Below are 15,161 nucleotides of genomic sequence, written 5' to 3' on the forward strand. Positions count from 1 at the left end.
TGCGCCTGTCAATTCTTTGAAATCACAGTAATTTTACCCATTCTAACAGAACAGGCGTCATGCTGAGTTCAGTGGTAAGAAGGGTGTTACACGTGGGAAAAAAAACCTCCTCCAAAGATGGTCAAGACTGGTAGCTTCAGTGGAGTGTTTCTTAAAGAAGCTCTCAGTAGTTCCGTGGCCTCTGGTTTTGTGGCAGGATTGTCCTGGGATGCGAGAGCCAGCTGGAGAAAGTGAGCAAAAGTGCTTTGGAAGAGATTTCTGCAGACGGTTGATCAGTAATCCGTACCACCGCGCGGCCTTGCTGAGCGAGCGGAGTCGGTAAGCAAGAGGATGTTTGTGTGAACAAGAGGGCGCAGGTCTGGGACGCCCTTGTCCCAGCATCCCGGTCGCTGCTGCGGCTGGTGACCCGGTTAGCTGGTGGTGAGGAAGGGTTTTCTTTTTGTTAGCGCTGGTTCTGCTTGCTGTGTAGAGTTCACGAGAGTATTTTCCCACTTTGGGTTTTGACCCCCAGGCCTGTTCCTTCACCTGCTCTTCGTACCTGCAGGCACCTTGGCACAGGCAGGAGATCCTTGCGCACCGGAGCAGGGAGAAGGAGAGCGCAGGCTGCTTGTCCTCGGGGGCAGTTGGGGAGTTTCTTCCCGCTGCTTGTTGTCATTTTGAGGTCTGCAGAAGAATGGGGCCATCCGCAAGTCTGTAGAGAGTTTTCTCGCCTGTCCTACTGTCTTTTGTAGCATGGAGACTTCCCGAGGGCAGAGGTGGGATCTCCTCACCCCTCGGAGATGGTTGGTCTGGCAGCTGGCAGGCCAAGGGCTAGCGAGATTCCCGCTGCTGTCAGTGTGGGTGCGTCCCGAGGGCCCTCCAAAGGGGAAGATTTATACAAGGTGAAGTTAAGACTGCATAGAAATTGGGCCTTTTTTTCTAATGAATAATAAATATCGAAAGCACGAGGTAGTTCAAGGCGGTTGTTGTGCCTCTCTAGTGAGATAGAGTTGCAGTTCGGATGTCCCCCGGAACGGAGCCTGACCCACTAAACATAGCGGATGGGGCCTGGAAAACGACGTTTTGCCTGCTGGCACCAGGGCCCTGCAGCGAGGATTGTCCAGTTCAAGAAAGATGAGGAGCTACTGGAGAGTGTCCAGCGGAGGGCTGCGAGGATGAGGAGGGCACTGGAGCATCTCTCCTACGAGGAGAGGCTGAGGGAGCTGGGCTTGTTCAGCCTGGAGAAGAGAAGGCTGAGAGGGGACCTTAGAAATGCCTCTAAATATCTGCAGGGTGGGGGTCAGGAGGACGGGGCCAGACTCTTTCCAGTGGTGCCCCGCGACAGGACAAGGGGCAATGGGCACAAACTGAAGCAGAGGAAGTTCCAGCTGAACAGCAGGAAGAACTTCTTCCCTCTGAGGGTGACAGAGCCCTGGCCCAGGCTGCCCAGGGAGGCTGTGGAGTCTCCTTCTCTGGAGATGTTCAAGACCCTCCTGGCCGCGGTGCTGTGCAGCCTGCTCTGGGTGACCCTGCTTGGGCAGGGGGTTGGGCTGGGTGACCCACAGAGGTCCCTTCCAACCCCGACCATTCTGTGATTCTGTGATTGTCCGTTCGTGTTGCTGTAGGAATCGGGCTCTTTACACTGTGGCTGCAATAAATTTAATACAGAAAAGGTTTTGAGATAGAGATTTAACATCTTTTAAAATTTAGAAGACATACAACAGTTTTAAAAAATCAGATTAAATGGTGAACATTAACTGCAGTGACACCTACAAAGGTATTCAGCAGGAAAGTTCATTGCTTGTAGAATAGTAGCAACGTGGATCCTCAGCCCAGCAGTCTCATCTCCGAAGAACGTAGTCTGAGGACATGGCGTGGGGGTGAGGAGGACAGATTAATACAGCTGTCGCGTTAAATTCTGCAATTATTGAAAAATACTGCGGGCAAGGCAGCGTTAGATGGCGAAAAGATAGATGCTAAAATAAACAAACTTTGGGGTGTGTGAAGGATGGAGGCGGAGGGAAAGAAAAACTGAATATAGTGGCATTCCTTACTTTGTTTAAAAATTAGATTTCCATAGTCGTACGCTGTGAACATTTATTATGCTATTATTTATTAGAAGAAAACAGCTCCAAGCCAGATGTTAGAGAGCGAGGGCTGGAAAGTCGTTCCACCGGCTCGGCGTGGGTCAGCTCGTCCCAGCGCACGCGTGCTCGCGCCTATCCCACCCCGGCCGTCAGCCCCGCGTCCTGCCCGCGCTGGCGTGGACCCTGCCTGCGGGTGGTCGCCTCCTGCTCCCTCCTCGTGTCTGGGGGGGCCGGGGCTGTGCGCGGTGCACGCCCCAAAGGGACTGACCGCCGTCTGCGGGCCCCTGACACGCTGCAGTGCGGATAAGCATGAGTTATAATTTTTCTCTTGCTTATTTAAAGTGTCTTCGTGTTCAGACCCTCCCAGTGAGCCGAGATCTTTGAGCCAAACCCAGAGGAAGGGGGAGGTCGATACGCAACGCTCCCCGAAATGGCCCATCGGGCGTCCTGTGCGGCAGGGCTGAATCCCCCCTGGCTGCCGGCACGAGTGAGGTTTGGTGCGGAGTCACACCAAAACAGCATTTTCTGTGTGAGAAGCTGAAGGAGAGGGTCCAGTGGCCGGGCTGGCTGCGCGGCCACAGCTCTCCCCGGTGTGGGTTTGCTCGCCATCCCGCTCCGGAGTGGCTCTGCCCGGGGGGAGACCGCCCTGGGGCGTGCGGGGCAGATCACCAGTGGGTAGCTCTTCGTGTTGAGATGAAATTGCTGAACCTGGGGTGTTGGTAACTGGTGAGGGCCTGGTGTTCCCCAGGGACGGTCTGTGGTGAAGGTCGGGAGCAGGGGTTACAGCAGATGGAGGAGACGAGGTCTCTGAGCAGGGTCCCTCTGCGCTGATCCCTGCGCCGTGGAGCGAGAGCGCGGCTTTGCCCAGAGACCCGAGCGCTTCGCAAGAGGAAGAGGGGCCGGGGCCGGTTTGACGTGTGCGTAGGAATAGGTGTTGTGAGCGGCCCGGGACTGCGCTGTGGTTCGTGTACGTACAGGAACAGCCCACGTGCCCCTGGGAAGCTGTACTCACCAGCCGTATGGTTTCCATCAGAGCGTTCCTCTGTCTGTTTCTGATTTAAAGTGGAGCTTTGACTAAACCTGATCAATATTTTGCATGCCATGCGTGAAGAACCAGATGTTGGAAGTTTCCTATCATTGAGAAGGAGGGGGTGAACACCCACCCCCAGACTTGCAGAAATCAATGTTCTCTGACAGAAGTTGGTTGGTTTTCCTAGGAACAATATATTCCTTTGATTTTCAAGTTGATTTGTCTTCTAACAAGGTTCTGGTTTAATATTTTGAATTTGTTTGCTGTGATACGGATAAATTCTCACAAGGGGAAAGCTTAACAGTATGATGGACAATAACTACACGTGCTTATCCAGCGTTTCATCACTTCCAGCAGCTCGCAGCCGGGACTTGCTCGGCCGTCACGTTGTCTGACTCTGGCCTGCTCCTTTCTTCCGTTGGAAGACTGATGTGAATCGGAGGTGGGCGTGCGATGCCGCACCGTGGCCAGGGTGTGGGCACCCTTGGGTCCTGGCTCCTCCAGCACGACGGGCGGGTGAAGCTGACCCAAGCACGAGGGATGTTTGAACATGCGTGGAGCGGGAGCAAAAGAAGAGCAGAAAATAAGACATGTTTATTAAGCTGTTTAAAACAAATGTTTTCCTAAAATCTCCTTTTAAATGAGAGCTGTACAGGCTGTGCCTCTGGTTCCCGCAGAGACCATGTCCTTAATATTTCCTTGAACCTGTGACCAGATTTTTCTCTAATTGCTCACTGGGGGTTTCCTCTGCCTGCTCGCGGAAGCTGCCGCTGAGCCCGTTGGCACTTTCTGAGCTTGAACGCGGTGTTCGTAGGACGGGGGCTTCCCCAGCGTGTCTCCCAGCTGATGGAGCGAGACCCCCTGCCTGCGGCGAGATGGGGCGGTGGTTTCATCGCCGAGATGGGATCTAAGCAGGACAGAGCAAGGCTGGCGGAGATGGGCCACGGGAGCCGGTCGCGTGGCCCTTGCGACTGGCTTCCTAACCTGGGCTTTTTGTGTCTTAAGCCATTTCTCTTTTTCTGGCTCAGGAAGAGGGTAATGCGTGCAAACAATAGAAATGAGAAGAAGTTCTTCTGAGGGAAAATAGCAAAAAATCTTTTGAGGGCACCAGCGGGATTAGTGCCCTGGTGGATTCTTCAGATATTACAGTGAATTTAATTAAATACATCGCGATCCCAAAAGAGGCTAGTCTAATTAGCCAGATCTAGAATACATTTATTCTCTTCCCTCGCCCTTCCAATCAGAAGCCTCCGCATCAGCTCCTATCCTATTTTTAATCATTCCTAGACTCAGAGGGCTCTCCTTCCTCCGTGATAGCTAAGCACACAGCGCTGGGTAATATGTGTCTTTAATCTTATCTTAGCTGTAACTGAGATAACACACGTCAGAATTTTTACCAGAAGGTCCTGGCTGCACGTAGGCAATATATTTGATTGACAAACCTTGAGATCATGTCCCAACCACCTTACTTATGCGCCTTGGGCAAAGCGCGTGGTGAGCAGAGAGCTTCGTGAGATGACCCCAAAGACGTTTGAAAGTCTTGAGGTTGGGTGGCAGGAGCTGGCAGGGATTATTGCTTAGCTGAAGTGTGTAGGTGTGTGGTGGGAGCACAAATGGCCTTCACTGAGGAGGCTTTCACGTCATTTGACTTTGGTATCCGTTTTCCCTCAACTCGTGATAAGCCCTTACTGCGGGAACTGGGGAACTTACTGTGAACTCTCGGCCCCGCTGCTGCCCAGACTGAGCAGAGAGCGGCGGTGCCGTGGCAGCCAGCACAGCTGTAAGCAGTGAATTCTTCCCTCTGGTTTTAAAAATTAATTGCTGCGTCCTTGGGGTCCATGACGTAGAATAGCTATTTGTTTCCCTAGCAGCATGGACTGCTGTGCCAGGCGATGGATAGATTTTTGTCAAATAATCAAGGTATAATGCTCTCAAATTAGCTGTATTGGCTGCGATAGCACAGCTTCGGAGGGTGACAAGTTTTTTCCAAGTGCTAACCTCTTGCGGTGATACCCAGCTGTGTGCTCACCGTTGGCTTTTCAGTCTGGACCGCTGTCGCGGCCATCTTCCAGGGCAGGCTGCTGCGTTCTTCCCGACCCAAGGCAGTCAAACCTGGATGCCAGGGAACAGAGTGCTGGGTGATGGATGGGATGGCACACGCTCCTTGCTCCGCTTCCATACGCTGTTTCCAGGACCTCTCAATCTAATGGGTTCGTTGTGTTCTAGGATCGCTTTGGTTTCATTCTTTTTAGTTTTCGATGAGAATTTATCAAATTGAGTTTTATCTGTTTGACATGAAGTTGGATCCCCTCCCAGGATAGGCTTTAAATATGAACGAATTAGCTATGCGTCGGTCATGAATAGTTGTTAATGTTGGATCTGGTCTTTTCTTTCACTGAAGGAGGTGATCTTGCCTAGCTCAGTTTTTGCTTCTGTGCTCGTTTCAGTGTCTGGCATTTTTCTTTCTTCTAAGCGGGAGAGTGTGTGGTACTTTGAGAGCAAGCAGGCTTGATCCTACTGTGTCTCTGTCAAAAAATGGTTGCTTACTTAATTCCCAGGTGGCTTTTAGCAATTTACAGTGGACTAACCCAGGGAGACTGGAGGCGATAAAGGAAATTCACATCTCTCTACTTTCTTCACAGCACCTTCAGCATCACGAGAGCGGGGTTGAGGGTGAAAGCTGCTATTACCACTGTGTCCTCTGTAACTACTCCACCAAGGCCAAGCTGAACCTGATCCAGCACGTGCGCTCCATGAAACACCAGCGGAGCGAAAGCCTCCGGAAGCTGCAACGCCTCCAGAAAGGTCTCCCTGAGGAGGAGGAAGACCTGGGACAGATCTTCACCATCCGCAAGTGTCCGGCTGCCGAGGCGGGTGAGTGCTGTCTCCCTTGCACGCACGGGGCTGGGCGCTGGGCTCCTCGCGTCAGCGCCAGACCCTCGCGGCAGTTCCGTGCCGAGCTCGGTGGCTTTCTTGTTTCCCTTCCCTGCTGTGGGGATGACGCTGATCGCCAGTATGGGAGGGAAGTCCTGGCTGCCCTGAGGTGGGACAAGACCCCCGTTGTACCTGCAGCGCCCAGCGCAGCTCTGCCTCGCGGGGCTTGGGGGTGGTGGCTCTGAGGCACCAAGTGCTTACGCACGTGCTTCGTTTCGTGCTTGCCAGTGGCCCCCTCCGTTCCAGCAAGGCTGAATGCACGTTTGACGTGCAGCAGTGTGTATGTTCGGTCAGGTTAGTGTCTTAAACGGTGGAATAGTGTATGAGCGTCTGGAGACCATCGCATTTGAATGACTCAAACTAGCGTACTGCACTTTTTGTAGGTATTTTGCAATGTCTCGAGTTGATGTCTTCAGCGCCAGTGTGATCCTGTCCCAGCTTGTTCACTGATTTCTAGTGTTTCAGCCACACTGGATCAGGAGGAGGAGCTGGTCGAAGGGGGGGCAAGGGGTGGGATGAGCGTTTGTCTGTTTTCCATGTCTCCTCTTGACAAGGTGGATAAAGTCTAGGGCTGGGATGAAGCATTTGCTCATACAGAAAGGACAGCAAATAGGAAAGGGGCTGCAGCTGTGAATCTGGCAAGAGAAAATGCGCCTTAAAGGGGACAGTTAGGCCGGGCAAAACAGAAATTGTACTTTGTCTGATCATTTAAAGGGTTAAAAAGTTTTTTATGTTAGGAAAAAGCAAGATCTCGTGAAGCCCTCTTTGGAGGGGGGAGGAGGAGAGCCTGCCCGAGTAGGCTGGTACGAATGCTGTCAGGGAGGTGAAGGTGCTGGAGCTGGGGAAACGCCAGCGAAAGCCTTCACAACCCTCCTCTTGGCTTCAACCAGGACTTTCCTCCATGACTGCTGTTGAAATGGCCACATCTTGCAGAAGAGCGCTCTGAGGAACGGGCGTTTTGCAGTTAATGCACACAGAGACAGGGAAAGTGAGCTTAGCTTAAAGGCGTCGAGAAAGGAAAGCAGCACCAGGGAATAGATGTGGGTCTTGGAAATGTTGCTCAAATTAAGACCGCGATTGCATTGCCGTTACACATATTAGTAACAAGGATCTGAAACACTTGCAAAACACCCGAAAAGTAAACCAGGAGATTTTTTGTGAAGAGTGAAATTCAGTCTCATGGAAAAAAGTGACCGGTCTGTGAACTCGGCAGCCCGGGCATGGCAGATCCCTTCCCAAAGGTCGCGGTGACGGGGAGAGCGCGCTGCGGTTGCCATGCCATCCCGGAGGGGACAGCAGCTCTGATGGCCGCTCCACTGCTTTGCGATGCTCCGCTGTAGAAAAACATTCAGGTTTCCAAAGGGTATGGTGACCAGTGCTGTATGGTTTGAGAGTTTTCTTCAAAGCAAAATGAACAGAGAGGAGAAACCATCTGTGCCCTTTTGTGATGCATAGAACAATCTGGAAAATCTTTGTTTACTTTAGAAATTTTTGTTTACCGAGTCTTCTACTTTAAAAACCTCTTTCCCTGTACGTCCTCCGGGATTGTGACATTGCAGGTACTGAGAGTGCGGAAGCTGACTGGCTGAGAGAGAATTGTTTGTTGACCATTTAAAAAAAAATATTTTTTTTTTTAACTAAAAGTCTTGACAAGTCACTTAACAGAAATCTCGGTTTAAAAATATTTTGCTTTTTCAAATGGCTTGAAATAATTTCCTTTAAGCTTGTTGGTTCTTCAACAAAAACTGACAGCAAACAAGACACTAAGAATTTCTTTATCATACTTTATTTCAAAGGTTAAAAATACAAGTAAGGATAAGACTCTGTAGAATGCAAAGGAGGGGAACCTCTGATCTGTTTTGCAGGTCGCTTTGACCGGAGATATTTAATTTCAACCTCTCTTCCAGCCCGTTGTTGAGCAGGCACACCGCGCCGGCGTGCTGGTGGCCACAGGCACGAGGCGCTGGACCGGTTACCCCGCAGCGATGGGAGTCGGATTTGGGTGGGAAGCTGCAGAACCCCCGTGGGGGAGAACGGATGCTTTCGTCTCCCGTTCATTCCGATCCCGTTACGGTATCAGAACATCAACGGGAACGTAAAGCGGGCTGGCCCCATCGCCCGGGGCAGCGGCTGGGCTGAGGACGTATCCCGAGGGAAGGTGCCTCGGGATGCTGCAAGCTGGAGCTGGGCAGCTGTGACGGGTGTCGGGGGGTTCCTGGGCTGGAGCCTCTGCTCCCAGGGGGGTCCGGGCAGGTGGGGGCACTGCCCAGCACCCAAGGCTGGTCCTCAGCGGCGGGCAGGGTTGGCCTCTTGCAGGACACAACAATAATTAGTTTCTCAGCTCTGATTCATTCAGTGTAATTCCTTCAAGCGTAAGAAGATCTGCCTTGACCAGGCTGATCCGTCTTTTTTTTCTGTGGCGTTTAAACTTCCAGCGTTATAAAATGCTGCTGTTATTTATTATTTAGCTGTCTGTTGTTATTTTTCTGTAGTTTTGGGTGTCAGTGATGTGTAGCAGGAATACACGTGTACCTAGCCTTAAATTCACTTTTCTGACCTGTCTGTTTTTTCTTGGTTTTGAACTTTGCTGGTGTCTCTGGCTGCTGCAGCCGTGCAGCGAGCAGCGCGTGCGGCTTGGGGAGGCTTTGCTGTTGTCTGTCCAGCAGGCTGCTGCCACTGTGGGACAGAATCACAGAATGTTGGGGGCTGGAAGGGACCTCTGTGGGTCACCCAGCCCAACCCCCTGCCCAAGCAGGGTCACCCACAGCAGGCTGCACAGCACCGCGTCCAGGCAGGGCTTGAATATCTCCAGAGAAGGAGACTCCACAGCCTCCCTGGGCAGCCTGGGCCAGGGCTCCGTCACCCTCAGAGGGAAGAAGTTCTTCCTCGTGTTCAGCTGGAACTTCCTCTGCTTCAGTTTGCGCCCGTTGCCCCTTGTCCTGTCGCTGGGCACCACTGGAAAGAGTCTGGCCCCGTCCTCCTGACACCCACCCTGCAGATATTTATAAGCATATATTAGGTCCCCTCTCAGCCTTCTCTTCTCCAGGCTGAACAAGCCCAGCTCTCTCAGCCTCTCCTCGTAGGAGAGATGCTCCAGACCCCTCCTCATCCTCACAGCCCTCCGCTGGACTCTCTCCAGTAGCTCCTCATCTTTCTTGAACTGGGGAGCCCAGAACTGGACACAGTACTCTGCGCATGGGGTCTGCAGCCGGCTCCCTGCATTGTTTCCTCCTCTGTCAGACGGCGGGGGCTCAGAATGTCTTTTGGATATCACACGGAAGTCACTGCTGTGTTCCAGACACCCTGAGCAGAAAGTGCTGTTCTGATCTGTGACAAGGCTCTGTCAGGGAGCCCAGAGGGATCCCAACTTTTTTTGCTGGTTTGCTGCTTTACAAGTGCGGTGGTTTGTTCTGATGCTGCTGTTACTCCCTGGTAATCACCACTGTGATTCTCTCTCCCCTTCTAGTTAATTGTATTTGTTTTGAATTCGATTTCCCTGCCGATACGATATCAGCTTGCAGTTTTTCCCAAAGTGAGTCCCCTTTTGTTCTCACTGCTCTTTCTGAACATCCTTAAAACATTTCGGTCCTCACAGCTTTTCTAGCTTCTGCAGAACTCCTCGCTGGGAGGGTGGCCCAGCCCTGGGCGGGCTGCCTGGGGGGGCTGTGGAGTCCCCGTCCTGGAAGATGCCCCAGACCTGACGGGGAAGGCCAAGACCCCGAGCATGACCAGCGCCGGTCTTCTCTCCCTGTAGAACTGCAAGCACTCAGGGCACAGCTGGGCTGGTAGAAGACCGTTCCCTGCTCGTGCTGGTCGGTTTTTTTGCTGGTCTGGCTGGCCAGCTGCTGGTTTGCCTCAGCAGTAGTGTGGAGCATCATCCCTCTCCTCGCTCATCAGTCCGGAGCGCTGTGACCGTGAGCAAGCGGGCACAAGGGGTCACGTTGCGGGGAGTCCCAAGTTCTCAGAGGACAACAAGGTCCACCCGGCTGCTGCTGCTGCTTCCAGGGCAGACCCTGGGCCAGACCCAAGGCGAGGTGCTGGTACCCGGCATCCACCATCACTCCTGCTGCTGCTGGAGAACTTTTGTGGCTTGGCCAGAAATGCTGAAAGATTGTTTACTGCTTTTTCCTTTCCCTAACTTCATCCAGTTTGTGCCAATCTGCTCATCCCCAGCTTTCCGTAAAGCTGCTGGTTGCGGTGAGGGAGGGTCGCTCAGCCTCGTCCTGTAGCCCGGAGTGAAGTGGGACTGCGCAGAGCGAGTGAGTGGAGTTGCCGTGTCCCCCTGCCCGCTCCGTCCTCTTTGCGGCAGGTGCCGGGGTTAAACGCCGTGCCCGGCTGCGCGTACTTCTGGCTGGGGTGTGCAAGCGTGTAGGGGAAGGCACTGCCGTCTCTGGGGCGGTGCGTGGATATTTGCTTGTGTAGATGCATCTCAATCTGTTGGAAGAGAGTGTCTGATCATACCTTAATTAGTCCTCTAACAATCTACAAAGGTCAGTGCCAATTGCCTGTTCATTTACATTTGTAATTGTGATGGTTCTTGATTGCACATTAGCTGCAACTCGTTCCCTCCCACCCTGCAGAAAACACAGGCAGCAGCTTAAGCAACAGCCTGGTAGACACAAGGACCTTTGTCTCCGCTGTGCCAGCAGCGCAGCCTGCACTGAAACTTTTGTGTCTGTTCTGGAAGAGAGCTTTAGAAGCTACACTTCACTTCCAGTAAAGCGATGATGAAGTCGTTGGCGGGGAAATTATATGGACAACAGGCAGGAAACCCAATCCTCCTTCAACTGGATAATTAAAGACAATTAAACTTTTCTGCTTGCTCTGAGAAGTGTGCTAATTATGCAGGAGACGGGGAAGTGGGCCCAGGCTGGACGTTCAGCTGTTTTGTTGATCAGAAAGAATACAGCTTTAGGGGTGGGGGTGTATGTTCCTCTGTGGGGTATTTTTGGACATCTATTGCTGTAGTATCTGGGCTGCTGCCACTGCAGATGTCAGGTCCTTGCTGCAGAAGCATCTGTATAACGTTACCCATAAGCTAATTGATTTTTAATGATGGGGGTTTAGAGAAGAAGAAAAAAAACAAACCCATAATAAAAAAACAAAGCATTCTCAAGATGGAGGGATGGATGCATTTATGACTCATTAGATTGTGAGAGAAATAAGAGCGAAACAACCTGCACCAAATTTTCACTCTGGCTTCGAAAGTGTTTCCTTCCAGACGGCATGGAGCACAGGCAGCCCGTTTTATAACCCCGACAGCCGTGTGCGGGGTGGGACTGCTGCTTCGCCTCCAGCGTCTGGCGCACAGGGACGTACGCAGACCCTGCTCTGCCCGTCCCATTGCTTCACACTCCCGTACGCAGCCTCCCGCTCTCCCCATCACATCTCTTCACCTGCCGTCCACATGAGGTGTGGGGTTGTTAAAGCCTCGGCTGCTGAGCCTGTTCCTCCTTAGGCAAGTGCTGTTCAGAATTAATCTTAGTCCGTTTCTCCTGACTCTTCCTGTTTTCCATCTCCCTCTGCCCTCCTTTTCCATAGCTGTCCTCCTGTGGGAGGAGCAGAGGGGGGTTTACCCGCTCTTCCCACCATGTAGGACAGAAGTCCATCAGGTGTCCATCAGATGTCTGCGTTCCTCACCGGCACCCGAGTCCTGGGCGTCAGGGTCTGCCAGGCTCCTCAGCTCAGGAGAAAGTCCTGTTGCTTGTGGTAAGCTTGACCTGAGCAGAGGTCCCTCAGGCGGAAACACTTGATGCTTGGGCTCCGCAGGAAAATCGCTATGTCCAGAAGGGTCAAGTGGAACCGAGGCAAGAGACCACCTAGAGTTTTGTGATGCCCAGGAGTCTCATTTTGATCATCCTCTCATATGAGCCCTGAATTTGTTGACATCTTTGACGGGAAACAGAGCTTTTAGCAGATGTAAATGCAGAGGACGATTTGCATGGCCAAGGAGTTGTGTTGGTACAAGCAGGCTGTGCGGTGCTGGAGGAGGTGTTTCTGCCCGGAGGCACGGGCAGCTGAGGCCACCCCATGTTGTCGAAGGAGGGAGCAGAGCGTGACAAGGAAAAGATGTGTGCCTGCCTCCTCCTCCTTTTCCAAGGCAGTTTGAGTACCGCGGTCTGGACACCGTCTATGGGACTGCTGAGAATGCTTTTGAAAAAACAACCACGAGAAATGTAGCAAGCGAGCCCAAAAGAGTCGAATTTGTTGATCTTTACGGTTGTGCTGGAGGCTGTTACAGAGCTTTGTGGGACGAAGAAGATGACTTGTGGAAAAGTCATGTAATATTTAGTGGGAAATGCTGACCATCTCTGATCTCTGTGAGTCATTCTATAGGCTGCTTTACAAAGCTTTGTATCCTTACTGTGAAAATCCGTAGGAAGGCTAAAAATAGGGTAAAATAATATCTTCTATTCAGTGCGGCTCTAGATGTTTTTTTCTTAGCACCATATACTTCTGGAGAACCTCTTTGTCTTTGTGGAGATGGGATGGTTCCCCTAAGACCAGGCTAAGCCAGCCAGAGATACCACTGGTAGTTTTTGAAGAATTATTTTGCTGGACGCGTACCGCAAGGGCGTGCCGCAGTCTCCCCGTTGCACCGCAGAGAGCCAGTCCCCGGTGGTGGACATACTGTTTCAGCAATCCTGCTGGTCTCTGCCAAACCCTTAGCAGCCATCTTCTTCGAACACACAAAGTCATTGTTGGGGCCCTCGCGTGTGAAGAGCGAGGGCAGGCTCTCTGGAAGCCGTTGCTGAACCCGGCCAAGCGCAGTCAAAAGCCCCTTTGTTTGGGCAGGAGCGGGGCTGGAGCGGGTGTCAGCGGGAGGATCGCTGCCTGCCCGTGCCCGGCCTCACCGGAGCATCCGCGCTGCTCCCGCTGCCCGCACACAGCGAGGGACCGGCCGCTCTCCCCGCTGAAGGCAGGTTGATTACAGTTATTTAGAGGGATACGTGTGCTGTAAAGCTCTGTTCTGGCAAGCCCTTGGAAGCTGCTGGCTCCGGAGCTCCCGGGGAGGAGGGGATGCCCCGTGGCTCCCGCTTTTGCCCCCTCTCTCTGTCCCCCGGGCAGAGGCGGGTGCACCGTCTGGCCACGTCTGCCTTGTATTTCAGTGTTCGACCTGCTGAAGGGCTGCAAGCTGCAGACTGAAATCAGGATGTGAGTTTTTAATGAAACCAAGTATGTAAACAGAACTGAGGTATAGCTGGAGCAGTCGCCAGATGAGAAAACCCCGTGCGGTTTAAAAATAGTAGTTAGCAAACTCCGCTTGGCTCTGGCTGTGGCGCTTGCAGACAGCTGCGTGCCCGCACGGTGCTTGCACCTCTGTTTTCACTCTGAGTCATATGAAACACTTCGCTAATGTTCCCCTTTCTTAAAAGGAGTTTTGCAGCCGCACCAGGGATGCGGAGGTATCGCCGTCAGGAGAGAGGTGACGGTAAAGGGGAACGGAAGCGAGTCCCCGGGTGATCGGGAGCAGATTTGTTCGTGAAACGCTCAGGATGTGGTAAGGTTTCACTTAGACAAAAACTTTCTATTGAGCAGAAGGGAGGCTTAATGTCAGCCACGTTTGTCGGCGTAAATTTGTGACTTGGAAGTCCCGCAGAACGTGTTATCGTCTGCCTCGAGGCAGAGGTGTTGCTTGCTGAGCTCCCGTCTCTCCTGTCCGGGCTCTCCGGTTCCTCCCTTCCCTCGGTGGCCGTGCCCTGCAGTTGGGAATTGCGATCGGCCCAGCTGTAAAATGAAGCGAAACAAACAGTGGAGAAAGGGGGAGGGGGTCCTCCACAGAAATCTCCTGTGAGGGGAACCATCCGGTTGTTTTCCCACCTTGAAGAGTGGGCAACCATGCAAGGCGTTTCTCGTTCATAATCATCAAGCATGGAGTAATTGTTCCTGTGATTTGTTACAACAGGGATCCACGACGCTCCTTTGGAGTGGGTTTTTCATGATTGCAGGCTCCGTACTTCCAGGGGAACCTTAAGACTTCTGAAATGAAAATGGGTAATGCCAAATGATGTTGCTCCCTGCTTGAAATAACGTAAATTTATTAAGAACTGATGTCCTCCACTCGGTCTCAATTAAAGAAAATGTGATCGTTGCTAATGCTGGAGAAATGTGCATGTTGCTCTCGTACATCTGATAGAGGTAATGGAGGGTTTCAGAAAAGAGTAATTAGTTTGCTTTTGTAAGCTTCCCTCCACTTCTGCATGGGACTTAATTGCACACAACAATTAAAAACTTCCCAAAGCCGATTACTGGTACGGTGTCTGCAGGAGAACAGCGTACAGAGTTTGTGCTGGAGCATCTGCCCACCAAAAGCAGGCTGCAGCGCTGGCAATGCACAGATTTGTCTGGCTGGAACATGGGGCCCTTGCAGAGGGCTGGGGAAGAGCAGCGTGTGAGCTGCGCGCTGGGGGATTTGGTGTAAAATTTCCCACCTGGTGCAAGCAGGAGTTCCAGAATGATGTTCTGCGTGTGCCATCTCCTCCCACTGCCGCTGCCTCTTACGGCTGGAGAAGCTCGTCTGGTCTTGTGCTGCTGCCGGTCGCCCTCTCCTCTGCAGAACGAGAATCCCTTCCTCTGGTGCTCAGCACATACTTCCCCTTGCCATTTCCAGGCCTGACCTTGATTGACACATTTAATAATCTGCCAGCCCAAATGACAATCTGAGCCCCTGTGCGCAAACATCAAATGCTGCCCGGCTTCATTAGCTTCTCTTAGGCTTTTTACCTCTCCCTCTCTCCCTGCAACCCAATATTGTCTTTTCCCAAGATGTTATCTGTAACCCCCTGAAGGCAGCAGCCTGCTCGGGCTTTGTTTCCGAAGGTTGCGTGTAAATCTGACCGAATCATCAGAAGGTGGATCGTCGGAGAGGTGCTTGGTGGGCCTGGCCGCAGCGGGTGCCTGCCAGGGAGGGGGCTGGGAAAGCCGGTGGGTGCCTGGCCGCCCGCACCCACCTTTCTGCCGGGAGCTGTGTCCTGCAGCTGGGGTGAGCAGCGGCTTTGTTGTCTGAAGAGGAAATCCGTTTCTCTCATCCCATCCTCGGACACAGGGAGAAAGGCGAGTGTCCTGTTTGGAGAAAACATTCGCCCACGGTGCAATAACAGACGTGAAACAGCAACAGAGAGGAAAACAGC

At 52.5% G+C, this 15,161-nt stretch overlaps 1 protein-coding gene across 1 annotated transcript in view; it reads left to right on the forward strand.

Annotated features, from left to right (window-relative positions):
- Positions 1-4,709: 4,709 nt before the first annotated feature.
- ZFHX3 (zinc finger homeobox 3) overlaps positions 4,710-15,161 on the forward strand; it is a 79,105-nt gene continuing 68,653 nt past the window's right edge. Inside the window, exons 1-3 of the mRNA XM_075433414.1 lie at positions 4,710-4,807; positions 5,114-5,234; positions 5,739-5,970. Coding sequence (XP_075289529.1) covers positions 4,710-4,807; positions 5,114-5,234; positions 5,739-5,970 — 451 coding nt within the window. The remainder of the gene's footprint in view (positions 4,808-5,113; positions 5,235-5,738; positions 5,971-15,161) is intronic.

The sequence above is a fragment of the Opisthocomus hoazin genome, chromosome 12 (genome assembly GCF_030867145.1).
Source record: "Opisthocomus hoazin isolate bOpiHoa1 chromosome 12, bOpiHoa1.hap1, whole genome shotgun sequence".
Taxonomy (NCBI): domain Eukaryota; kingdom Metazoa; phylum Chordata; class Aves; order Opisthocomiformes; family Opisthocomidae; genus Opisthocomus; species Opisthocomus hoazin.